Consider the following 27146-nt stretch of genomic DNA (forward strand, 5'->3'; position numbering starts at 1 on the left):
CTAAAGGGTAAGCCTGGGTCCCCCCTGTGGTCCACTAATCCCACATCGGCCGTGAGTGTTAAACCTGGTATCCATGGAAGAGCACAGTAGGATCGTCCTGCATTTAGGAGACGTTTCCCCCCCTACAGGTGAAGCCTGAGGTCTAGAGAGTCCTCTCAGCTTTTAGTAAATGATCCACCATTGATAAAAAAGTTGTTCCCCCAAAAGAAGAAAATGTGTTTCGGTCTAGACCACCCTCTATTACACAGATTGGTGGCTTACTACATGATCTGCCAATAATTTATACAAAAGTCTCATAAAAGTAAATTATTTAATACAAGTCAGGTTTGGTTTTCTTTACAACAAAATATATTATACATTTTATAAAATAAACAATAGGTGATATCTTATTGATCGGTGGGATCTGACCACCGGGACACACACGGATCGGTAGAACTGAGAACTTTTTTTTATTTTTTTTTCTATATTTAATCATCCCCTTTGAGAACTTGAAGCTGAGATTGTCTGATTATGCTATACATAGCAGTGCATTAGCACTGCTATGTATTTTTTAAAAACTTTTTTTGTTTTACTTTTTTCTATATTTAAGCTGAGATATTGTCTGACCACTTGTGCTATACATAGCAGTGCATTAGCACTGCTATGTATTTTTCGCTTTTCTTTTTTCTATATTTAAGCTGAGATATCGTCTGATTGCTTGTGCTATACATAGCAATACATTAGCACTTCTATGTATTTTTTACATTTCTTTTTACTCTTTTTTTCTAAAGTTAAGCTGAAATATCGTCTATTGCTTCTGCTATACATAGCAATGCATTAAGCACTGCCATGTATTTTTTACATTTTTTATTTACTTTTTTTCTATATTTAAGCTGAAATATCGTCTGATCGCTTGTGCTATGTATTTTTTTTTTACTTTTTTCTATATTTAAGCTGAGATATCATCTGATCACTTGTGCTATACAAAGCAGTGCATTAGCACTGCTATGTATTTTTTACATTTTTTTCTACATTTAAGATGAAATATCGCCTGATCACTTGTGCTATACATAGCAGTGCATAAGCACTATGTATTTTTTACTTTTTTCTATATTTAAGCTGAAATATTGTCTGATCACTTGTGCTATACATAGCAGTGTAAATGCAGCTATATTTTTTTTTTTACATTTTTTTACTTTTTTCTTTAATGTAAGCTGAAATATCGTGTGATCGCTTGTGCTATGTTTTTTTTTACTTTTTTCTATATATAGGCTGAGATATCATCTGATCACTTGTGCTATACATAGCACTGCTAGGTATTTTTTTACATTTTTTCTACATTTTAGCTGAAATATTGTCTGATTGCTTGTGCTATACAAAGCAGTGCATTAGCACTACTATGTATTTTTTAATTTTTTTTGTATTTTTTTTTTTTCTATATTTAATTGTCTCCTTAGGGGATTTGAATCTGAGATCATCTGATGGCTTGGGCTATACATGGCAGTGCATCAGCACTGCAATGTATTAGCAAAACAGGGAACTTTTATCCTTGTTAGACTGGAGTGTCACAGCCGCGACCGCTCAAGTAGGGCTCATAAAGAATGAATGAATGAATGAAAGAATGAATGAAAGAATGAATGAATGAATGAAAGAGTGAATGAAAGAACGAATGAATGAAAGAATGAATGAAGCAGCGGTCGGGCATCTGACCTGCCACGCTTTTTTGTAAAAGGATAGAAGTTCCCTGCTTGGCGCTGGTCCCGGCAGTCGGACACCCACTGATCAGCAAGTTATCACCCTATTCTGGAAATACGTGATAACTTATTGTCACTGGACGATCCCTTTAAAATAGAATCCCCATTGGCAGACACCCTAATAACAATAGATCGTGCCACTACACCTACTAGGTGGTCTTATGTGTGCCCACCGGGGAGCTGGAGAAATAACGACAGTCTCCCCTGCAGCAATGTCTACTAGGGATTGAGGCTCACATCTTCTGGCCCTTAAAGAGTCCAGGGATCAGGATAAAGTCCACCACACCCACCATGACGGCTCCTCACACCTTCTTGGGCACGTTGGTGATGATGGGTTTCGGGCGGGTTTTAAATATGATCTTCCTCTTAATCAGCGCGGTTACGTTGTACTTAGTCTCCGTCGTATCTCCCGTGTCCATGGCGTCTGACGAGGAGGATCCGGAGCTCTTCACAAGAACCGCAAACGGCTTCTCAAGACGGACCACTTTACCGTATAAGATGTGGTGTCCGATGATCAGAACAGGGACCCCCTGGAGAAAAGCATAAAAAAAACCAGCAATAAGCTCAACGGAGGAGGGGTGCATGGCCATAGTGCATGGGGCGTTCATCAAAATGTCGCACTGTGCCGCTCCGTCTGACGATCATGTGACCGTGTGGATTACGGTAAAGAATAGCCGAATTCTGAAGATTCTAAATGGTGCAGATGACACCTGGTGGCCGCATGGGGTATTACAGTCTGGATTTGTTTTTTTGCACTTTGCGTGGATTGGAATATATCCTACAAACTAGTATTTTTTTCCAGCTTCATTAGACGCCTACACTGAGAATTAACTATTTCATCTGCAGGCAGAAGTTATACTATGCGAGCGCCAACGACACAGGACGCCAATTATCCTATTAATACATTTTGGAGTATGGTGGGGGGTAGAGGGCTCCAAAGCAGAAGATATCCTGGCCGTGATCACATCCGTGACAGCATAGCTCCAGTGTTCTGCTGCTCTTTGAGATATTTTGCCTTTTTATGCACTCGGATGCATAGTGGTTGGTGATAGTGGTCACAGGTGCTGTCTGTGGGTCACTATTGTGGTGTAAAACTAAATTAATTAGAATAGGGTCCCCCCGTATTATTATACCCAGCACAGAAAAAGCCCACGGTGACAGTCTGCAGCCCACAGCCGTGCTCTTATCTTGGCTGTGCATCAAAATAAGAGGAAACGCATGCGGCTTTTTTCTTATAATTTAAATAAATAATTAAAAAAAAAAATAGCGTGCGGTCCCCCCAGTTTTAATACCCAGCCATGATAAAGGCCGACAGCTGGGGGCTGGTATTCTCAAGCTGGGGAGATCCATGCTTATTGGGCCCCCACAGCCTAAAAATAGCAGCCTGCAGCCGCCCAGAATTGCCACATCCATTTGGTGCTACAGTCATGGCACTTTACTCAGCTCTTCCCAATTGCCCTGGTGCGGTGGTAATAGGGGGTAATAAGGGGTTAAGAACAGTTCACAGCTGCCACTAAGCCCTAGATTAGTAATGTGAGGCATCTATGACACCCCATTACTAAACTGTAAGGGAAAGAAAAACAAACACTGAAATAATCCTTTATTTGAAATAAAATAGAAAAAAATCCAACCCCCCTTTGGGGTTAATCCCCAAAACATCCCTGCAGGTGCATAAGCCACGCACACGCGATCCCATGATGATTCCAGGTCTGCTACATCTGAAGTCACAGCAAGTGGCCATAGAATAATGACCGACCTCTGTGAGCTTCAGGCAGAGAATGTGAGCCGGACGATCAGCGGTGATGTGACTCAGATGATTTGCGGTCACAGCTGGAGGTTTTCACGGTCCTCCACCTGTGATCGCAAATAACCTTGGTGACGTCACCGCTGATTGCGCGGCTCAGATACAATCTCTGCCTGAAGCTCACAGCAGGCGGTCATTGTTCTATGGCCGCTTGCTGTGACTTCGCATGTTGACAGCCATGACTTCAGATATAGCAGAGCTGGAATCATCGTGGGACCTTGAGTTGATTACGTCGGACCTGATGTTTTTGGGGTTAATAAAAAGGATTTTTTTGTATTTTATTTCAAATAAAGGATTTTTTGGTGTTTTTGTTTATTTCTTTTCACTTACAGATTAGTGATGGGGGGGGGGTCTCAAACGCCTTCCATTACTAATGTAGGACTTAATGGCAGCTGTGAGCTGCTATTAACCCCTTATTACCCCCGATTGCCACCGTACTAGGGCAATCGAGAAGAGCCTGGTAAAGTGTCGGGACTGTCAAATCCAATGGGTGCGGCAATTCCAGGCTGATGTTTTTAGGCTGGGGGAGCCCAATAGGCATGGGTCTCCCCAGCCTGAGAATACCAGCACCCAGCTCTTGGGCTTTATCATGGCTGGATATCAAAATTGGGAGGACCGCACTCCGTTTTTTAAATTTATTTATTTAATAACAATAGAAAAAAAAATCCGCATGCACTTCCTCATATTTTGATACACAGCCAAGATAAAAGCACTTGGCTGGAGGCCGCAACCTGTAGCTGTGGGCTTTATCATGGCTGGTATCATAAAATGGGGGGACCCTACGCCAATTTTTTTAAATCTATTTTTACTCCAATCTACAGTGACCCGCAGACAAGGTCTGTGATTGGTTGCAGTCAGACACGCTGTCACACAGGCTGGGGGTGCATCTGACTGCAACCAATCACAGATGCGGGGGGGGATGGGGGCTGCCAGTGGGCGGGGAAATCAGTGAATATGGATTAGCGATAATGAGTGGCCCCAGAAGTGAATGGGCGGCCTGAGTCATCAATATCAGATTGATGGGGGGCGAACCCTGAAGCCCCCCACGGTTATCTGCAATTGTCTGCAGAGGTCCATTATTGCAGACCTCACCAATCTCAGGACAGGTCATCAATATTATGCGTCCAGACAGCCCCTTTAAGAGGGAGGCCTATTAAGCTGACATCGCAACCCATTAATGTCATGGGGTGACAAAGTAGGATTTTAGGGGTTAAACATCCCGGATGGGAGTTATTGGAGGGTCCTAAAAGAGTTTTCCGCACGGTTGCCGCACATTGGTGACAGATGGCCGGGGACGGCTCACCTCCGTGGTGTAGTGCAGGTCGCCCATCACCTTCCCGGCTAATCCGTCCTGGTTCCGGCCTTCGATCTCGCCCTGCAGCTCCATCAGTAACCACTCGGCAGGCTGACCCTGGACGTCCCTGTAATGACAGGAGGAGCAGACAGAGGGTCAGATCAGCAGCGGCCGGTGTCGTCATCATGGTCTGGAATAGACCGGCTGATCCCATTCACTGACAGCAAGCAGAGGTTTGTGTAAATTTCTGGTGCGCAGTGCTGCAGCCCTGGAAGCGTCGCCACAGGCTGCGACCTCTCGTTCTTCAAATGTTCTAAGGACAGCAAAGCATGATGGGATTTGTAGTCCTACAACAGCCACATAACTAAAATGACTGGACATGCTGGTACCTGTAGTCCTCCTGCACCTACATAATGAATGGCAGGGCATGCTGGGACCTGTAGTCCTCCTGCACATACAGAATGAATGGCAGGGCATGCTGGGACCTGTAGTCCTCCTGCACCTACAGAATGAATGGCAGGGCATGCTGGGACCTGTAGTCATCCTGCACCTACAGAATGAATGGCAGGGCATGCTGGGACCTGTAGTCCTCCTGCAGCTACAGAATGAATGGCAGGGCATGCTGGGACCTGTAGTCCTTCTGCACCTACAGAATTAATTGCAGGGCATGCTGGGACCTGTAGTCTTCCTGCACATACAGAATGATGACAGGACAACCTGGGACCTGTAGTCCTCCTGTAGCTACAGAATGAATGGCAGGGCATGCTGGGACCTGTAGTCCTCCTGTAGTTAACGAATGGCAGGGCATGCTGGGACCTGTAGTGTTCCTGCACATACAGAATGATGACAGGACATGCTGGGACCTGTAGTCCTCCTGCACCTACAGAATGAATGGCAGGGCATGCTGGGACCTGTAGTCCTCCTGCAGCTACAGAATGAATGGCAGGGCATGCTGGGACCTGTAGTCCTTCTGCACCTACAGAATTAATTGCAGGGCATGCTGGGACCTGTAGTCTTCCTGCACCTACAGAATGATGACAGGACAAGCTGGGACCTGTAGTCCTCCTGAGCTACAGAATGAATGGCAGGGCATGATGGGACTTGGAGTCCTTCGGCACCTACAGAATGAATGGCAGGACATGCTGGGATCTGTAGTCCTCCTGCACCTACAGAATAAATGGCAGGACATGCTGGGACCTGTAGTCCTCCTGCACCTACAGAATGAATGGCAGGACATGCTGGAACCTGTAGTCATCCTGCACCTACAGAATGAATGGCAGGGCATGCTGGAACATGTAGTCCTCCTGCAGATACAGAATGAATGGCATGGCATGCTGGGACCTGTAGTCCTCCTGCAGCTACAGAATGAATTACAGGACATGCTGGGACCTGTAGTCCTCCTGCACCTACAGAATGAATGGCAGGGCATGATGGGACCTGTAGTCCTCCTGTAGCTACAGATTGATAGGCAGGACATGCTGGGACCTGTAGTCCTCCTGAGGCTACAGAATGAATGGCAGGGCATGATGGGACCTGTAGTCCTTCTGCAGATACAGAATGAATGGCAGGGCATGCTGGGACCTGTAGTCCTCCTGCACCTACAGAATGAATGGCGGGGCATGCTGGGAACTGTAGCCCTCCTGCAGCTACAGAATGAATGGCAGGGCATGCTGGGACCTGTAGTCCTCCTGCAGCTACAGAATGAATGGCCGGGCATGCTGGGACCTGTAGTCCTCCTGCACCTACAGAATGAATGGCAGGGCATGCTGGGACCTGTAGTCCTCCTGCACCTACAGAATGAATGGCAGGGCATGCTGGGACCTGTAGTCACCCTGCAGCTACAGAATGAATGGCAGGGCAAGCTGGGACCTATAGTCCTCCTGCAGCTACAGAATGAATGGCAGGGCATGCTGGGACCTGTAGTCCTCCTGCACCTACAGAATGAATGGCAGGTCATGCTGGGACCTGTAGTCCTCCTGCACCTACAGAATGAATGGCAGGGCATGCTGGGACCTGTAGTCACCCTGCAGCTACAGAATGAATGGCAGGGCATGCTGGGACCTGTAGTCCTCCTGCAGCTACAGAATGAATGGCCGGGCATGCTGGGACCTGTAGTCCTCCTGCACCTACAGAATGAATGGCAGGGCATGCTGGGACCTGTAGTCCTCCTGCACCTACAGAATGAATGGCAGGGCATGCTGGGACCTGTAGTCACCCTGCAGCTACAGAATGAATGGCAGGGCAAGCTGGGACCTATAGTCCTCCTGCAGCTACAGAATGAATGGCAGGGCATGCTGGGACCTGTAGTCCTCCTGCAGCTACAGAACGAATGGCAGGACATGCTGGGACCTGTAGTCCTCCTGCAGCTACAGAATGAATGGCAGGGCATGCTGGGACCTGTAGTCATCCTGCACCTACATAATGAATGGCAGGACATGCTGGGACCTGTAGTCCTCCTGCACCTACATAATGAATGGCAGGACATGCTGGGACCTGTAGTCATCCTGCAGCTACAGAATGAATGGCAGGACATGCTGGGACCTGTAGTCCTCCTGCAGCTACAGAATGAATGGCAGGTCATGCTGGGACCTGTAGTCCTCCTGCACCTACAGAATGAATGGCAGGGCAAGCTGGGACCTATAGTCCTCCTGCAGCTACAGAATGAATGGCAGGGCATGCTGGGACCTGTAGTCCTCCTGCAGCTACAGAATGAATGGCAGGGCATGCTGGGACCTGTAGTCCTCCTGCAGCTACAGAATGAATGGCAGGGCATGCTGGGACCAATAGTCCCCCTTACACAAAGACTGGTGGCGACTTATGGTTGTACAGTAGAATCAGGACAAGTCATGATGGGAGTTGTAGTACTCCATGGCTATAGTAAGGAGCGGGACAACCTAGGACCTAAACAGGGATTAGACAGGCGGGGTTGTGTAGGGTTAAATTAAGTGTGACGCCCTGCTGGGAGTAGTAGTTCTCCGCACTGACCTGGACACGACAATCTGCACCATTGTGCCAGCGGCCGCTCCGGCAGGAACTGAACCTGGCGCTTCAGCGGGGAAGGGCGGGGGCATGGATCGGGGCGGGACCTGTATTGGACGCGTTTCCGCTTCCGGTTCCATGTAACACACGTGAGAAGAGGAGAGCAACGTGAGGAGCATTCCGGTGAGTGAGTGAGTGAGTGAGTGAGTGAGTGAGTGAGTGAGTGAGTGAGTGAGTGAGTGAGTGAGTGAGTCTTACTTATACACGTACTCCCTGTTCAGCAGTCTGTGCCTCTCCAGCCATTGTAGTACTACAATTCCCAGCATGTCTTTACTGCTCTGGGTGTTGTAGTTAAGCAGCCTCTCCTGTATCACACATTGCAGAGCACTGAGCTCCATAGACACACTACTGTCAGTGTTTGGGGTCTGGGACCACTGACGTCCCCTCACATTGGCCGCTCCACCTTCAGCTGTTATAACCTGCATAAGCTTTGTGGTCCCCGGTGAATTGTTTAGATGCCTGGAGTGATTACAGCTTTTAAAGGGTTAAAAGAGCAGATCTGCGTAAGCGTCAATACCGGTCGCTGCAGTGTGGGGGTCCGCTATAGCCTGCATGTCGCCCCCAAGACTGCGCCGTGTGTATGTAGGGCGCTATACGGTCCTTTAGTGTCCCAGGGGCTCCTCTTTGCTTTTGATTTCATAGTTATATCTGAACTTGAAGAAAGAATCAAAATTGCTGGACGAGTCATGAACAATCTTAAACACGCAGATAACACAACATTGGTAGCAACAAGCGCAGATGGAATGAAGGACGTATTACTGAGTGTCAAGATGGAAAGCTCTATCATGGGACTCCTACTCAGTACAAAGAAGACAAAGATATTGATTACTGCCAAATATGACCAGGACACATTTCAGATGGACAGTGATGAACTGGAAGTTGTAAAGGACTTTAACTTACTCGAATCAATGAGCACTCAACATGCAGAGACGACACCGGAAGTCATTAGCAGAACTATGGACCAATCAACAATGAAGTCACTGGATAAGGTCCTCAAATCTAGGAAAATTTCACTGGTGACAGACATGGCTCCTACATAGTCTGGTCTTTTCTGTAGAAACATGAGGATGCAAAACCGGGACTATGTAGAAACAAGACAGAAGAACAGTCAATGCCTTCAAAATGTGGTGCTAGAGAAGGATGTTATGAATACAATTGATGACAAGAAGAACAAACAAATCAAGCCAGACCTGTCAATTGAAGCAACGATCACCAAGCTTCGACTTTCCTACTTTAGACACATCATACAAAGAGCGCAATCACTTGAGAAGGACATCATGGTTGGAAGAATAGAAGGAACAAGGTGAAGAGGAAGACCGGCAACCCAATGGCTTGATAATCACAATAATGGTGGAGAAGACCCTGGTGGACCCATCTAGGCGGAGAAGACCCTGGTGGACCCATCTAGGCGGAGAAGACCCTGGTGGACCTGTCTAGGCGGAGGAGACCCTGGTGGACCTGTCTAGGCGGAGGAGACCCTTTTGCACCTGTCTAGGCGGAGGAGACCCTTTTGCACCGGTCTAGGCGGAGGAGACCCTTTTGCACCGGTCTAGGCGGAGGAGACCCTTTTGCACCGGTCTAGGCGGAGGAGACCCTTTTGCACCGGTCTAGGCGGAGGAGACCCTTTTGCACCGGTCTAGGCGGAGGAGACCCTTTTGCACCTGTCTAGGCGGAGGAGACCCTTTTGCACCTGTCTAGGCGGAGGAGACCCTTTTGCACCTGTCTAGGCGGAGGAGACCCTTTTGCACCTGTCTAGGCGGAGGAGACCCTTTTGCACCTGTCTAGGCGGAGGAGACCCTTTTGCACCTGTCTAGGCGGAGGAGACCCTTTTGCACCTGTCTAGGCGGAGGAGACCCTTTTGGACCTGTCTAGGCGGAGGAGACCCTGGTGGACCTGTCTAGGCGGAGGAGACCCTGGTGGATCTATATAGGCTGCACAAGATCGATCTTCTGATAGCGTCCATACATCAAGTCGCCATGGCTCGAGATCGAGCTGAAGGATGGTAAAATAAAATAAAAATGATCTTTATTTTCTGGTCCATACAGCTGTATGAGGGCTCGGTCTTGGCAGTACAATCCATAGTTTTTATTGTTACCATTTTGGGGTCCATACGACCCAACTCTTTTTATTCAAATTTTTTGAGAGTCGAAGTGACATTTCGATCTGTACATTCTGATACCAAATGTTGTTTGTTTGTTTTTTTTGTTTTAGATTTTTATTACCTTCTTGAAAAAAGATAAGTCGTGGACTTTTTCTTATAAAATATTTTTCTTTTGTTTTACATTTTTCTTCTCACTGGGGGACTTGAATCTCTAGCTGCTTGTGCAACACGACTTGTTATAAAATCTCTTTCAATCATCCGTGCAAAACACACACACATTTTGCGCGGTCCGTTGTGTGTGCGTGTCTGTGTGTTTGTTCAGTGTGTGCTGTCAGTGTGACATCCACATAGCACACCAACAGTATTAACTTCTATACTTACCTGTCCATGGTGCTGCTGCTTCCGGTCCGAGGTGCAGTGAATATGCAGTGAGCATAATGAGTGGTGATCGGAAGCAAGTGACAGCAGCGCTGGAGACAGGTGAGTATAGAAGATCATTTTATTTCACAGACACATCAGTGTGCATCCGAGAAAAACTGATATGTCTACGTGTGGCCACACGTCCACTCGTATGCTACACACGGTCCATGTGAAAACTTGTACATGTGCGAAGACCCATAGATTTTAATGGGTCTATGTGTGTCCGTGTCTCTGATACGTGTGAAAACGAACGCACACGTACTGGAAACAGGGACATGTGAATTCACAATTGACAGCAGTATTTGAGAGGTGCAGTCAGGGCCGGCTCCGATCACGGCTGTTGCACTCAGGTGCCGGCTGTATAACGCCGCTCTGGAGCCCATCTGTGGTGCACGAGCAGGAGATGTCACAAATTTCCGGTTGCATGGAGTTACTGCTTATACTAAATTCTGCATGTCTGTTTTTCCATTTTCCAGATATGGGGGAATTCAAGGTGCACCGCGTCCGCTTCTTTGACTTTGTCCCGTCCGGCGTGCGCTGCATGTCATACTCCGACCAGACCGAGAGACTCGCTGTGGCCCGTAACGATGGATCTGTCGAAATTTACAACTTTTCTGCCAACTACTACCAGGAAAAGGTATGAAGATTAATGCACATAGCGGCGGCACGGTGGCTCAGTGGTTAGCACTGCAGGATTGCAGCGCTGGGGTCCTGGGTTCAAATCCCACCAAGGACACCATCTGCAAGGAGTTTGTATGTTCTCCCCGTGTTTGCGTGGGTTTCCTCCTGGGTCTCTGGTTTCCTCCCACACTCCAAAGACATAATGATGGGGAATGTAGATTGTGAGCCCCAATGGGGACAGTGTTCCTGATGTATGTAAAGCGCTGCGGAATATGTTAGCGCTATATAAAAATTTATTTTATTTATGTTTATTTTATAGCGGTGCTCTCCAGCTTCTCGATGTCTAGCTGTTCCAAAACTGCAACTCCCAGTGTGGATTATTTTTTATTTTTTTTTTTTACTGTCTTTGTTGCACAGATTATTCCCGGAGATGACCGCAGGTCCACAGAGTCCATTTGCTGGGTCGCCGGCGGTGAGCAGCTTTTCTCTGCCGGTCTGAATGGAGAGATCATTGAGTATGATCTGGACAAGCTCGGTGTTAAATATTCCTTGGATGCCTTCGGGGGACCCATCTGGGGCATCGCTGCCAATCCCGGCGGCACCCAACTTGCTGTAGGTGCCACATCCGTCACGTATATATTTAATACTGCTTTTAGTTATGGGATTAATTAGTCCATTTCTCTACAATGTAGGTTTGCTGTGAAGACGGCTCCGTCAAGCTCTTCAGCATTACACCCGAGAAGATTGTCTTTGAGAAGACCTTGGATCGGCAGGAAGGTGATTGCTGGTCCATCATGTGACCGAGTCGGCTTCTTGTGACTGATCTTGATGGACAAGTGTCATCTATATTTTTTTTTTCTCATTCTCCCTTTGCAGATCGTATCCTGTGTCTTGCGTGGCATCCGTCCGGATCTCATATTGTCGCTGGTTCTGTCAATAACATCAAAGTATTCAGCGTCTCATCAGGTGAATATGACGCTGGGTGGTTCCTTGTTGGGGGATGGGTTGTGCGGCTACATCGATGTAGGAACCTTTGCCGCTCCGCTATGAGAGGCTGCACCCGTACTGATTGACTCAATCTGACTGTGCACCCTTTTTGCATAATTGTCATAGTGAGTGTTATTGGGATAATGTACCGGATTCTATTTTCTTCGGCGCTCCATTGGGAGACCCAGACGATTGGGTGTATAGCTACTGCCTCCGGAGGCCACACAAAGCATTACACTAAAAAGTGTAAGGCCCCTCCCCTTCTGGCTATACACCCCCAGTGGGATCACTGGCTCACCAGTTTTCTGCTTTGTGCGAAGGAGGTCAGACATCCACGCATAGCTCCACTGTTTAGTCAGCAGTAGCTGCTGACTATATCGGATGGAAGAAAAGAGGGCCCATATAGGGCCCCCAGCATGCTCCCTTCTCACCCCGCTGGTGGTTTGTAAGGTTGAGGTACCTATTGCTGGTACGGCGGCTGGAGCCCACATGCTGTTTTCCTTCCCCATCCCCCTGAGGGGCTCTGAGGAAGTGGGATCTTACCGGCCCCAAAGCCCTGAGGCCGGGCTCCATCCACAGACCCATTGAACCTGCTGGATACGGAGCTGGGTACCGTTCAGGGACATGGCCCTGCACCATTCAGGTACTCTGTGTCCCCGTACACACAGGCACAGCACACTCCAGACTTGCTGGGTGTGCTAGTGCGCCGGGGACAGTAAAGGGTTACAGTCACTGCAGCCTAGCTGAGTGACTTTATGTATTGGGAACTACCGCGCCGGACGCTCCGGGAGCGGCGGCGCGGCTGGGACTTGTAGTGCGCCGGGGACTTGGCGCCGACCGCGCTTTTACGGCGGCGGCGCTTATAAATCCAGTCCCCGGCTTTTGCGGCCTAGCTCCGCTTCGTTCCCGCCCCCACCCTGTCAATCAGGGTAGGGGAGAGACGCTGTACAATCAGCAGCGCCGAGGGCTGGAGCCTTATTTACATGCTCCAGCCCTCTCACTGGACACTGTGGGACGCCGGTTTCCCGCTCTGACTTGGGGGCACGCCCACGGCCCGCCCCTACCCACACGAGCTGGAGAAGGACGCCGGCAGCCATTCCTGCAGTCCGAGCTGAGAGATCGGACTCTGGGCAACCAGGCACAGGACTAGGGCGACCACACACCCGCTCATAGGCGGGCGGTAAGCGGCACCTGAAGTGCTGACCCCACTAAATACCGCAGTTGTCCATTTGTATTTTATGCTTACACTGCATAGGTCGCTATTTTTGGCTATATGCCCTCTTAGATGGCGACACATCAGCAGCAGGAAAGCAGGGGTGCTAAGGCACAGGCTTTCCATGCTGCTTGTATTACATGTACTGAAGTGTTCATGTGTATTTATGCTTGTATGCTATACACTGCACTGTACGGTCGCTAGTCTGGGCTATTTTCGCCTAGAATGACTAGACTACAGCAGCAGAAAAGCAAGGGTGCTGAGGCACAGGTTTTTTCTATGCTGCTTGTATTGCAGGGGTTGCAGTGTTCATTTGTACTTATGCTTGTATGCTATACATTGCACTGTATGGTCGCTATTCTGGGCTATATTCCCCTAGATGGCTAGTCTACAGCAGCAGAAAAGCAGGGGTGCCAAGGCACAGGCTTTCTATGCTGCTTGTATTGCATGTGCTGCAGTGTTCATTTGTACTTTATGCTTGTATGCTATACATTGCACCGTACGGTCGCCATTCTTGGCTCTATATCCTAGATGGCTAGCCGGCAGCAGCATATAAGCAACACAGGCTTTCGATGCTGTTTTTGCTGCATGTGATACTGTTCCACGGCACTGAACCCCATTGTGTGCAATGCTCCCCGGTAGCACTTGGTCAGCCGGGGTCTCTACTAGACGTGGCCAAAGGAACCACCTGTCAACCCTGTCCAAGGACAGGGATGGAGTTGCAATGGGATAGAGACTTGCAGTCCGGACAGGCCATGGGCAATCTGGATCATTGCTCCCTGGCCACCCTCATTTGGAATAAAATCGGTGCTCCGGGGGGGTCCCAGGAGGCTCTCTGTATGATGAGGCAGACGTAGCTCAGCAGGACTTTGATCCTGACACCGCTCTCAATCCGGATACACCGGATGGTGACGCCATAAGGAATGATCCTATAGCGTCCATCAATGGAATGTTGGATCTTTCTCCCTCAGCTCCCCCAGCGGAGGAGTCAGCTTCACAGCAGGAGAAGTCCCATTTCAGTAGCTCAAACGTATATTGAGTATTTTTCTGGCCACGCTGACTTCAGAGAAGCAGTCCAGGAACACCACGCTTACCAGATAAGCGTTTTCTCCAAACGTATTAAGGATACACGTTATCCTTTTCCCCCTGACGTGGTCAAGCGCGGGACCCAGGGTCCAAAGGTGGATTCTCCAATCTCCAGGCTTGCGGCTAGAGCATAGTTGCAGTGGAGATGGGACTTCACTTAAAGATGCTAGACAGATGGACTCTGGTTGAAATCTGTCTATGAGGCTATCGGCGTGTCGGTTGCTCCGGCATTTACAGCCGTATGGGCACCCTAAGCTTTTCAGCTGTTCTTGCACAGCTGGTCTTGAGCATATGTACATTTGTGCCGCAGGGGCGTCCGTAACCTCGCAATGTCTGCATTGCGACTTACCCTATTAATGCTGTCCTGGAAGGACAGTCGAGGTTTCGGTCCTTCCCAAGCTCGGGCAGGTCCCAATTGTCCTCGTCCAAAAGAGCTGAAAAGCCTCAGAGGGGCTCAGCTTCCGGGGGCTCAATCACGCCCAAGGAAGGCAGCCGGAGGAACCGCTACCAAGGCGGTCTCCTCATGACTCTCAGCTCTCTCATCTCTCCGCATCCGCGGTTGATGGCAGACTCGCTCGCCTTTGGCGACATTTAGCTGCCACAGGTCACAGACCGGTGGGTGAGGGACATTGTGCCCACGTGCACAGGACAGAGTTCTGTTCTCGTCCTCCGACTCGATTCTTCAGAACGTCCCCACCTCCCCACCGAGCCGATGCTCTTCTGCAGGCAGAAGGAGTGGTAATCCCTGTTCCTCTTCAGGAACAAGACACGGTTTTCCTCCAATCTGGTTGTGGTGCCAAAAAAGGATGGCTCTTTCCGTTCCGTTCTGGACCCAAAACTGCTCAACAAGCACGTGGAGGCCAGGCGGTTCCGGATGAAACCCTCCGCTCCGTCATTGCCTCAATGTCTCAAGGAAATTTCCTAGCATCAATAGACATCAAAGATGCTTATCTCCACGTGCCGATTGCTACAGAGCACCAACGTTTTCTACGTTTTGTGATAGGAGACGAACATCTCCAGTTCGTAGCTCTGCCATTTGGTCTGGCGACAGCCCCACGGGTGTTCACCAAGGTCATGGCGGCAGTGGTAGCAGTCTTGCACTCACAGGGACACTCTGTGATCCCTTACTTGGACGATCTACTTGTCAAGGCACCCTCTCAAGAGGCATGCCAACTCAGCCTGAATGTTGCGCTGGAGACTCTCCAGACGTTCGGGTGGATCATCAACTTCTCAAAGTCAAACCTGGCACCGACCCAATCACTAACGTATCTTGGCATGGAGTTTCATACCCTCTCAGCGCTAGTGAAGCTTCCGCTGGACAAGCAGCGGTCACTACAGACCGGGGTGCAGACTCTCCGTCACGGTCAGTCGCACTCCTTAAGACGCCTCATGCACTTCCTCGGGAAGATGGTGGCGGCAATGGAGGCGGTTCCGTTTGCGCAGTTTCATCTGCGTCCTCTTTATTGGGACATTCTCCGCCAATGGGACGGGAAGTCAACATCCCTGAACAGGAAAGTATCCCTTTCACAGACGGCCAAGGACTCTCTGCAATGGTGGCTTCTTCCCACCTCATTATCACAGGGAAGATCCTTCCTACCACCGTCTTGGGCGGTAGTCACGACAGACGCGAGTCTGTCAGGGTGGGGAGCAGTGTTTCTCCACCACAGGGCTCAGGGTACGTGGACTCAGCAGGAGTCCACCCTTCAGATCAATGTTCTGGAAATCAGAGCAGTGTATCTTGCCCTACTAGCCTTCCAACAGTGGCTGGAAGGGAAGCAGATCCGAATTCAATCGGACAACTCCACAGCGGTGGCATACATCAATCACCAAGGGGGGACACGCAGTCGGCAAGCCTTCCAGGAAGTCCGGCGGATTATGATGTGGGTGGAAGCCACGGCCTCCACCGTATCCGCAGTTCACATCCCCGGCGTAGAAGACTGGGAAGCAGACTTCCTCAGCCGCCAGGGCATGGACGCAGGGGAATGGTCCCTTCACCCGGACGTGTTTCAGGAAATCTGTAGCCGCTGGGGAAGGCCGGACGTCGACCTAATGGCGTCCAGGCACAACAACAAGGTCCCAACCTTCATAGCACGGTCCCGCGATCACAGAGCTCTGGCGGCAGACGCCTTAGTGCAAGATTGGTCGCAGTTCCGGCTCCCTTATGTGTTTCCACCTCTGGCACTCTTGCCCAGAGTGCTACGCAAGATCAGATCCGACTGCAGCCGCGTCATACTCGTCGCCCCAGACTGGCCAAGGAGGGCGTGGTATCCGGATCTGTGGCATCTCACGGTCGGCCAACCGTGGGCACTACCAGACCGACCAGACTTACTGTCCCAAGGGCCGTTTTTCCATCGGAATTCTGCGGCCCTGAACCTGACTGTGTGGCCATTGAGTCCTGGATCCTAGGGTCTTCAGGATTATCCCAAGGGCTCGTTGCCACCATGAGACAGGCTAGGAAGCCCACGTCCGCTAAGATCTACCACAGAACGTGGAGGATATTCTTATCCTGGTGCTCTGCTCAGGGAGTGTCTCCCTGGCCATTTGCATTGCCTACCTTTCTTTCTTTCCTGCAATCTGGGTTAGAAAAAGGTTTGTCGCTCGGCTCCCTTAAAGGGCAAGTCTCGGCGCTATCCGTCTTTTTTCAGAAGCGTCTAGCACGACTTCCTAAGGTGCGCACGTTCCTGCAGGGGGTTTGTCATATTGTACCCCCGTACAAGCGGCCGTTAGATCCATGGGATCTGAACAGGGTACTAGTTGCCCTCCAGAAGCCGCCCTTCGAGCCTCTGAGGGAGGTTTCACTTTCTAGGCTATCACAGAAAGTGGCTTTTCTGGTAGCGATCACATCTCTTCGGAGAGTGTCTGAGCTAGCAGCGCTGTCTTCCAAGGCTCCCTTCCTGGTCTTCCACCAGGACAAGGTAGTGCTGCGCCCCATTCAGGAGTTTCTCCCGAAGGTGGTATCCTCTTTTCATCTTAATCAGGATATCTCTTTGCCTTCGTTTTGTCCTCATGCAGTTCATCGGTATGAGAAGGATTTACATTTGTTAGATCTGGTGAGAGCACTCAGAATCTACATTTCCCGCACGGCGCCCCTGCGCCGTTCGGATGCACTCTTTGTCCTTGTCGCTGGTAAGCGCAAAGGGTCGCAGGCTTCTAAGGCCACCCTGGCTCGATGGATCAAAGAACCAATTCTTGAAGCCTACCGTTTCGGCTGGGCTTCCGGTTCCATCAGGGCTGAAGGCCCATTCTACCAGAGCCGTGGGTGCGTCCTGGGCATTGCGACACCAGGCTACGGCTCAACAGGTGTGCCAGGCAGCTACCTGGTCGAGTCTGCACACTTTCACCAAACATTATCAGGTGCATACCTATGCTTCGGCGGACGCCAGCCTAGGTAGAAGAGTCCTGCAGGCGGCAGTTGCCTCCCCGTAGGGGAGGGCTGTCTTCACAGCTCTAACATGAGGTATTTCTTTACCCACCCAGGGACAGCTTTTGGACGTCCCAATCGTCTGGGTCTCCCAATGGAGCGCCGAAGAAGAAGGGAATTTTGTTACTTACCGTAAATTCCTTTTCTTCTAGCTCCTATTGGGAGACCCAGCACCCGCCCTGTTGTCCTTCGGGATTTTTGGGTTTTTTCGGGTACACATGTTGTTCATGTTGAACGGTTTTTCAGTTCTCCGATGTTACTCGGAGTGAATTTGTTTAACCAAGTTATTGGCTTTCCTCCTTCTTGCTTTTGCACTAAAACTGGTGAGTCAGTGATCCCACTGGGGGTGTATAGCCAGAAGGGGAGGGGCCTTACACTTTTTAGTGTAATGCTTTGTGTGGCCTCCGGAGGCAGTAGCTATACACCCAATCGTCTGGGTCTCCCAATAGGAGCTAGAAGAAAAGGAATTTACGGTAAGTAACAAAATTCCCTTCTTTGTACAATTTTTGAGAATTTTAAGGGAACCTGTCAGGTCGGATAATGCAATTAACCTGCAAATATAGAGCTAAGGGTGCTTTAGGGTGGCTTTACATGCTGCGATATCTGTCACGATATCGCTAGCATGCGACCCACCCCCATCGTTTGTGCGAAACGGGCATATCGCTGCCCGTTGCGCACAAAATCTGGCACCCCCGTCACACATACTTGCATAGCGATGTCGCTGTGACCGGCGTACCGCCTCCTTTCTAAGGGGGTGGTCCGTTCGGCGTCACAGCGAAGTCACTAAGCGGCCGCCCAATGAAAGCGGAGGGGCAGAGATGAGCGGGACGTAACATCCTGCCCACCTCCTTCCTTCCGCATTGTGGCCGGAGGCAGGTAAGGAGATGATCCTCGTTCCTGCGGCGTCACACGTAGCGATGTGTGCTGCCGCAGGGACGAGGAACAACTTCGCCCTTGCAACAGCAGCGGACCCCCATGTTTTTGCAACGATCCAAGATCGCTCCTAGGAGTCACACACAAAAAGATCGCTACAGCGGCCGGATGTGCGTCACAAAATCCGTGACCCCAACGAGATCGCTGTAGCGAAATCGTAGCGTGTAAAGCCCGCTTTACACGCTGCGACATCGCTAGCAATCTCGTTAGCGATGTGACACACCGGATCGCAGATGCGATCTGCCGAGATTGCACATGTGACCGGCGCTATAAAAATGACCTATGCGCGATCTCGGCAGATCGTATCTGCGATCTGGCGTGTCACATCGCTAACGAGATCGCTAGCGATGTCGCAGCGTGTAAAGCACCCTTTAATCTGCACATATCTAGCGTTACGAAGGTGCCCGGCTGCAATACTGTAAAAGAGCATTAAAGAGAAAATTAACTTTATTCCTCCCTGGAATGCAAGCGTACCAGTACAGCTACAGTGTGAACACCGACTGTAAGCACTAAAGGGGCACTGTGACTGAAAGCCAGCTCCTCACTGCATCACCCCTTCATTTATTTTTACCGGAATTTTAACCGCAGCTAGTCATGAAAGGGAACCTGTCAGGTGCAATATGCATCCAGAACCAAGGGTTCGGGGTGCATATTGCTAATCCCGGCCTAACTGTCCCCTCATCTACAATTCCTGGCAAAAATTCCTGACTCACCTGGCTCTGAGGATGTTCATTCAGTGGTTTACTTTTGTATAAAAATAGCAGATCACAGACATGGCACAAAGCTATAGTCATTTTAAATGTCAACTTTCCAGGAGACGCACTTTAAAACCGGCAATATACCAGCATTTAAAGATAGATTCTACCCCGTATGGTACCACAGTACTAACCCAGAGGCTAAGTCTAAGGGAGTGTCAGTAGCAATACATAAACAGCTTGCACATACGGTCATTGACACACGCATAGATAGCCAAGGTAGATACGTATTCCTCAAACTGAGGATCTTTAATACGGTGTTTAGCATTGCAAATTGGTATCTTCCAAACAATAACCAGGTTTCTATGTGCAGATCTCTCTTGAAGACGCTGGCGGACTTCGCAGAGGGGACGCTGCTTATTGGAGGGGACTTTAATTTTACCCTAAATCCAGCAGTAGACTCCTCCTCTGGGAGGGGCCCAGGTCGGCAACGCGAGATGGGTTCTTTGAGGCGGGACCTCCACGCCCTCCAACTGATAGACATCTGGCGCATTCTGAATCCACAGGGTAAGGACTACACTTACTTCTCTCCTCCACATAACACATACACTAGAATTGACTTCTTTCTGGTGGGACAGCGAGCCCTTTCTTGGCAACCAATAGCTAAAATTGGAGACATATTTTGGTCTGACCATGCCCCAATCTACCTCTCCCTACAGATTTCCCCCGTCACCCAGCGCCCATGGACATGGAGGCTAAATAGCAATCTTCTCAAAGATAACATATGTCAGAAAGAGTTGCAGGACACAATAGAGTCCTTCGTTCAGGTACATAAAGGAGATCCAACATCTCCTCCGGTCCAGTGGGAAACATTGAAATGCGTCCTGAGGGGAGTGCTGATTAAGCATGGCTCCAGACTTAAAAAAGAAAGGACAGAGGAGGTGAACGAATTATTGCAGCAGATTCACCGATTGGAGCTTAGGCATAAGCAGACGCTCGCCCCTACGGACATGGCGGACCTTATTCAAAAGCGAACCGCACTTAAGAACCTTCTGGACCGGAGGTATTTGTATCAGAGAGAATGTATGAAGCGATTCTATTATGAAGCAGCAGATAAATGCGGACGCCCACTGGCACGCCTGCTACATCCCAGGGCTGCCGTTTCATACATTCCATATATCAAGACGCAGAGAGACAGGAACACACACGATCCAGGGGAGATCCTTGAAATCTTCAAATCATATTATGACAAGTTATATAACATCAAGGGTCAGTTCGCAGACCTCGCCCCTACGGAGTTAGGGGAAAAAATGAGAAAATATGTAGGAGATACTGCCCTTCCCCCTCTGGATGTCTTGCTTGCTGGGGCTTTGGAGGAGGACATTTCGGAAACAGAGATCGGTGCCGCTATTCGACACACCCCCTCTGGTAAATGTCCGGGACCGGATGGATTCACTCCGGCTTTTTATAAGTTGTTCGAAACGCAGTTGGCCCCAATTATGGCCAGAACATTCAATTCTTTAGATGGAGAGGTTGGATTTGCTCCTCAGACCCTTGAGGCACACATTAGTGTAATCCCCAAACCCGGGAAGGACCCAGCACATGCAGCAAATTATCGTCCCATATCCCTGCTGAACATTGACATCAAACTCTTCTCTAAGATATTGGCAGATAGATTAGCGCCCCTGCTGCCTTCAAGTATACATACGGATCAGGTGGGTTTTGTCAAGGGCCGTGAAGCCAGGGATAATACCATCAAGACTGGTCTTCTGGTGGCGAAAGCCAAGCTTGAAGCAATCCCCATGGGCTTATTGTCCATCGATGCAGAAAAGGCCTTTGACAGGGTCCACTGGGGATTTATGAGAGCAGCTCTAGACCAATTGGGATTGGGTCCAAAGTTCCTACAAAAAATTTTCGCGCTATATTCTGGTCCGACTGCCCGGGTCCGGATAAATGGTATGCTGTCCTCCTCCATTGCCATACAGAATGGGACCAGACAGGGGTGCCCTTTGTCCCCCCTGCTATACGTAATTGTTATGGAACATTTGGCGAATGCCATTAGGAAAAACGATGATATCCAGGGGATAAGATGTGGTTCGGTCCATCATAAAGCGGCATTGTACGCAGATGATTTACTATTATACGTCAGCCAACCTCATACTTCCCTACCATCATTGATGAAGGAACTTGAACGATTTGGCCACTTAAGCAATTTTAAGGTCAATTTTTCTAAGTCGGAGGCCTTGAATATTTCATTGCCCCAGTCAGAGGTTGGTCAGATTGCTTCCAATTTCCCGTTCAAGTGGAAACCTGAGGCGGTGAAGTATCTGGGGGTATATATTCCGGCAGATTTATCAAAATTATATACGCTCAACTATCAAAACCTGCTAAATCGAACTATTAAAAATCTTTCGTCCTACAATGGACTGAGACTTTCGTGGTTTGGTAGGATGAATGTAGTTAAGATGGATATTTTACCTCGCTTTTTATACATCTACCAAACTGTCCCTATAATACCTCCAGGGGGGTTTTTTCAGAGCCTACGTTCAGCTTTGGTGCGCTTTGTGTGGGGGGGGAGAAGGCCCCGGATTGGGTTACGCTCCTTGACTCGCCCGAAGGGGGAAGGGGGAGCTGGACTCCCTAATTTTAAGACATACTTCCAAGCCTCAGCTATGGTCCGAATGCTGGATTGGACTTTCCAGAACAAAAATAAACAATGGGTACAGATAGAACAGACAGATATTCCAGTCCCTCTGGGACACCTCCCCTGGATACCATTATCCGACAGTTCCATGATAGGGCCGGCACCGAAATACACAAAGGACACCCTCAAAGTTTGGCATACAGTATCAAGCAAATTTGCTCCTCTAGACACTCTAGCCCCCCTGTCTCCTCTTTTTTCTTGCCCTTCTTTCCGCCCTGGTTATCGGAAGAGCGCTTTTCTCGGATGGAGGGCGGTGGAGGACACCCGAGTCGGTGACATTCTCGTGGATGGTAAACTGCCTGACTTTCAGGATATCAGATTGCGGCCCATGGGTGGAGGAGCGCAGTGGTTTGAGTACATTCAGCTGCAGTCGTTTATCGCTACACGGGAGGCAGAGGGCCTGATCCGCAGAACTCTTACTCCAATGGAGGAACTGTTCAGACGGGGGGACCCCCCGGATCACGCTATCTCCCTCAAATATAAGGTCCTCATCAGACATGGTGAAGCCGAAAAGATAAACTACCAGCTGGCTTGGGAACGGGATCTGGGGGAGACCTTTTCACGGGAGGAGTGGGCGAAAGCTTTCCTATTCAGCCACAAAATGTCACTCGCATGCTCAGCTCAGGAGAAAAATTATAAAATATTAACACGGTGGTATCAATACCCATCGAAGCTCCATGCAATCTTCCCACAGGTCTCCCAGGTGTGTTGGAGATGTAACAAAGAGACGGGCACCATGATACATATCTGGTGGGAGTGCCAGCTGATAAAACCTTTTTGGAAGAAGGTATTTGATAATTACCGCCTCATAACTGGGAGACAGGTGGTGAGTTCTCCTAAAATTGCCCTACTTTCCATTTTACCGCATTCGATATCATATCACAAAAAAGACATCCTGAGATTCTGCATAACAGCCGCCCGCTCGGTAATTCCAAGACACTGGAAAACGACCACAACTCCTCCAATCACAGAATGGTATTCGGAAATGTCCGATATCTATAGAATGGAGGAATTGTCGGCAGACATCTCTGGACATGGAGACAAGTTCTGTACAACCTGGAGTGAGTGGATGTCTTTCCATGACTCCACGGATTTTCACAAGCTATTTTAATGGACCCGAAATAGGGTGGCAAAGTAACACTCACACATATAGGAAGGTCTTGAGAGAAAAGAGGGGGCTTCGACCCGTCTCGTGTCCGCAGGTTCCCCAAATGAATGACTTCCTTTCCTCCCCCTCTTCCCCCCCCCTCTTACCCCACCACTTTGATTTCTCTTCTCTCTCTCTAGTATATTTCTCGCTGTTCTCCATTCATTCTTTTTCTTTGTCTTTTTGCAGTCATAAATCTCTCTGATTGTTACTAATAGTATAATATTCCATAAGGTATTTTGTCCTAGTGACCCAAGACGACCAAATATAGTTGTTCTCGGATACATTCCTAACTTCGCTTGAATTCTTACAAATGAGGTCACGGGGATTCTTTGTGAGGTCCGGAATAGACAGAGGGAGATGTGTCTTGGGACACAAAAGGACATAACTCAACAGTTTGTGACATTTTTAGTATTGAAAATTTGAAAATTGTAAATGTTTCAATATAAGTTCATGGTGATTATTGTAATTTTTGAAATATACCTAATAAAAATAGATTGAACATAAATGTCAACTTTCTGGCTTTAAGAAACACTAAAGAAATCATGAAAACATAATGTACAGCCAGTAACAGTTACTTTTCAAGACCAAATAGGGAAAAAAAATATGGAATCGCTGAATTATGAGTACAAAATTATGGAATCATGAAAAAACAACAAACAAAAAAACTCTCCAATACATCACTGGTATTTTGTTGCACCACCTCCGGCTTTTATTACAGCTTGCTGTCTCTGAGGCGAGGCATGGCATGGACCATCAATCTGGCTCCAACCTTCTCTGATTGCTGTTGCCAGATCCGCTTTGCAGGTTGGAGCCTTGTCATGGACCGTTTTCTTCAACTTCCACCAAAGATTTTCAATTGGATTGAGATCCGGACTATTTGCAGGCCACGTCATTGACCTTATATATCTTCTTTCAAGGAATATTTTCACTGTTTTTGCTCTATGGCAGGATGCATTATCATCTTGATAAATGATTTCATCATCCCCAAACATCCTTTCAATTGATGGGATAAGAAAACTGTCCAAAATTTCAATGTAAACTGGGGCATTTATTGAAGATGTAATGACAGCCATCTCCCCAGTGCCTTTACCTGACATGCAGCCCCATATCATCAATGACTGTGGAAATGTACATGTTCTCTTTAGGCAGTCATCTAATAATAATAATCTAATAATATTTATTAATTTATATAGCGCTATTAATTCCACAGCGCTTTACATACAATGGCAACACTGTCCCCATTGGGGCTCACAATCTAAATTCCCTATCTGTATGTCTTTGGAGTGTGGGAGGAAACCCACGCAAACACGGGGAGAACATACAAACTCCTTGCAGATGTTGTCCTTGGTGGGATTTGAACCGAGGACCCCAGCACTGCAAGGCTGCAATGCTAACCACTGAGCCACCGTGCTGCCCGTCTGTATATTGTTTAGCTTTTCTGTATGTAAATCCCATTTCCTTTAGGCGGTTTCTTACAGTTCGGTCAGACATTGACTGCAGTTTCCTCCCATTCGTTCCTCATTTGTTTTGTTGTGCATTTCCTATTTTGGAGACCTTTTGCTTTGTTTCCTGCCTTGACGCTTTGATGTCTTCCTTGGTCTACCAGTATGTTTGCCTTTAACAACCTTCCCATGTTGTTTGTATTTGGTCCAGATTTTAGACTCAGCTGACTGTGAACAACCAACATCTTTTGCAACATTGCGTGATGATTTACCCTCTTTTAAGTGTTTGATAATCCTCTCCTTTGTTTCAATTGACATCTCTTGTGTTGGTGCCATGATTCATGTCAGTCCACTTGGTGCAACAGCTCTCCAAGGTGCGATCACTCCTTTTTAGATGCAGACTAAGGAGCAGATCTTATTTGATGAAGGTATTCATTTTGGGAATGAAAATTTACAGAGTGATTCCATAATTTTTTTCTCATAATTGAGCGATTCCATAATTTTTCCCCCTGTTTAGTCTTGAAAAGTAACTGTTACTGGCTACACATTGTGTTTTCATGATTTTTTTTAGTGTTTCTTAAAGCCAGAAAGTTGTCATTTGAAATGACTTTAGTTTGGTGCATCCTCAGAGCCACGGGAGGCCAGAATTTCTTTTTCGCTCCTAATTGGGAGACCCAGACAATTGGGGTGTATAGCTACTGCCTCCGGAGGCCGCACAAAGTACTACACTTAAAAGTGTAAGGCCCCTCCCCTTCTGGCTATACACCCCCCCGTGGGAGCACGGGTCCCTCAGTTTTTGCTTTGTGCGAAGGAGGTCAGACACGCACGCATAGCTCCACTGTTTAGTCAGCAGCAGCTGCTGACTATGTCGGATGGAAGAAAAGAAGGCCCATATAGGGCCCCCAGCATGCTCCCTTCTCACCCCACTTTCTGTCGGTGGTGTTTGTTAAGGTTGAGGTACCCATTGTGGGTACGGAGGCTGGAGCCCACATGCTGATTCCTTCCCCACCCCCATTAGGGCTCTGGGTGAAGTGGGATTTACCGGTCTCCAGGCACTGAGACCGTGCTCCATCCGCAGCCCCTGGAGAAGCCGCTGGATATGGAGCTGAGTATCGTCAGGGACATGGCCCTGCTCCGTCAAGGTACTCTGTGTCCCCGTGCATACGCGCGCACACCGCAGCATTGCTGGGTGTGTTAGTGCGCCGGGGACATCAGCGCTGCTGCGCTTGTGCCATTTCCTCACTGCAGCTCGGCTGAGTGGGTAGATCAGGGCGAACGGTCGCGCCGGCCGCTGGGGTCAGTCGCACTGTGACACGGCTGGGACTTTTGGTGCGCCGGGGACTTCCGCGCTGGCCATGCATATATCTCGGCCGCGCTTATTACTACAGTCCCCGGCTTTTGCGGCCTAGTTCGTCTCGTGCCCGCCTCCGTACCTGCCAGTCAGGAGGAGGGCGGGACGCTGTACAGAGCATCAGCGCTGAGGGCTGGAGTCTTTTTTACATACTCCAGCCCTCACACCAGGCACAGTAGGACGCAGTTTCCCGCTCTTTGTTTGTGGCACGCCCACGGTCCGCCCCTCTTCACAGAACGCCGGCAGCCATTCCTGTCTGCACGCTGAGCTGCAGAGGGGAGACGGGGAGACCCAGACACGGGATTCTACGGCCTCATACCCGCTGTTCAGCGGGCGGTAAGCAGCCTCAAGGGCTCACCCCCACTTGTGCCGTTTGTGTACCTGGTATTTTGTGTTTGCAAATACTGACACTGTACGGTCGCTGGTGTTCTCGGCTATATACCCTCCTAGATTACAAGGAGGCAACAGCATGTCGTCCGCAAAACGCAAGGGTGCCAAGGCACAGACGTTATATGCTGCCTGTACCGCATGTGGGACTGCTCTACCGGCAGGTTCCACTGACCCCCATTGTGTGCAGTGCTCGGCCCCTGTGACACTTGCACAGCCGGGGCCTCTGCTAGACGTGACCCAGGGTGTACCACCTGTGAATGCTGTCCAGGTGACAGGAACGGAGTTTGCAGCTTTTGCTGACAGATTGTCTATGACTATGTCTAAAATTCTTGAAACATTGCAGTCTAGACCAGTAACTCAGACCACGGACACTGTTGAATCATTGCTCCCTGGTCCCCCTCAACTGGAACACTTCCGTGCTCCGGGGGTGTCACACGCACCCCAGGGTGACGTCTCTGACTCGGACGACAGTCCCAGACACCCTAAACGGGCTCGCTATGAGGGGCCCTCAACTTCGTCTCACTGGTCAGGATCCCAGCGGGATGAATCTATGGGTGATGAGGCGGATGTAACTGACCAGGATTCTGATCCTGGGACCGCTCTCAATCTGGATACACCGGATGGTGACGCCATAGTGAATGATCTTATAGCGTCCATCAATAAGATGTTAGATATTTCTCCGTCAGCTCCTCCTGCGGAGGAGTCAGCTTCACAGCATGAGAAATTCCATTTCAGATATCCCAAGCGTAAATTAAGCTCTTT

General features: G+C 49.0%; 2 protein-coding genes across 2 annotated transcripts in view; one reads left to right on the forward strand and one right to left on the reverse strand.

The window, feature by feature from the left end:
- Positions 1-299: 299 nt before the first annotated feature.
- On the reverse strand, positions 300-7919 carry CHTF8 (chromosome transmission fidelity factor 8). The gene is made up of 3 exons (XM_075326026.1): positions 7817-7919; positions 4841-4958; positions 300-2263 (listed from the first exon to the last, which is right to left on the reverse strand). The coding sequence occupies exons 1-3, from the start codon at positions 7900-7902 to the stop codon at positions 2036-2038; spliced, it is 432 nt and encodes a 143-aa protein (XP_075182141.1). The 5' UTR covers positions 7903-7919; the 3' UTR covers positions 300-2035.
- Positions 7920-7941: 22 nt separating this feature from the next.
- Positions 7942-27146, forward strand: part of UTP4 (UTP4 small subunit processome component) — a 480982-nt gene continuing 461777 nt past the window's right edge. Inside the window, exons 1-5 of the mRNA XM_075326019.1 lie at positions 7942-7993; positions 10868-11028; positions 11430-11624; positions 11705-11789; positions 11889-11978. Of these exons, the coding sequence (XP_075182134.1) occupies positions 10870-11028; positions 11430-11624; positions 11705-11789; positions 11889-11978 (529 nt within the window). The 5' untranslated portion in view covers positions 7942-7993; positions 10868-10869. The remainder of the gene's footprint in view (positions 7994-10867; positions 11029-11429; positions 11625-11704; positions 11790-11888; positions 11979-27146) is intronic.

This window comes from Anomaloglossus baeobatrachus, chromosome 10 (genome assembly GCF_048569485.1).
Source record: "Anomaloglossus baeobatrachus isolate aAnoBae1 chromosome 10, aAnoBae1.hap1, whole genome shotgun sequence".
Classification (NCBI taxonomy): Eukaryota; Metazoa; Chordata; class Amphibia; order Anura; family Aromobatidae; genus Anomaloglossus; species Anomaloglossus baeobatrachus.

Bases quoted from the DNA above. Each gene is read 5' to 3' on its own strand.
- CHTF8 (XM_075326026.1), bottom strand. From the start codon at position 7,902: ATGCCCCCGCCCTTCCCCGCTGAAGCGCCAGGTTCAGTTCCTGCCGGA. The intron at 4,959-7,816 runs GTCAGTGCGGAG...CTGTCATTACAG, and splicing joins GTGCAGATTGTCGTGTCCAG to GGACGTCCAGGGTCAGCCTG. The intron at 2,264-4,840 runs GTGAGCCGTCCC...GCTTTTCTCCAG, and splicing joins ACCTGCACTACACCACGGAG to GGGGTCCCTGTTCTGATCAT.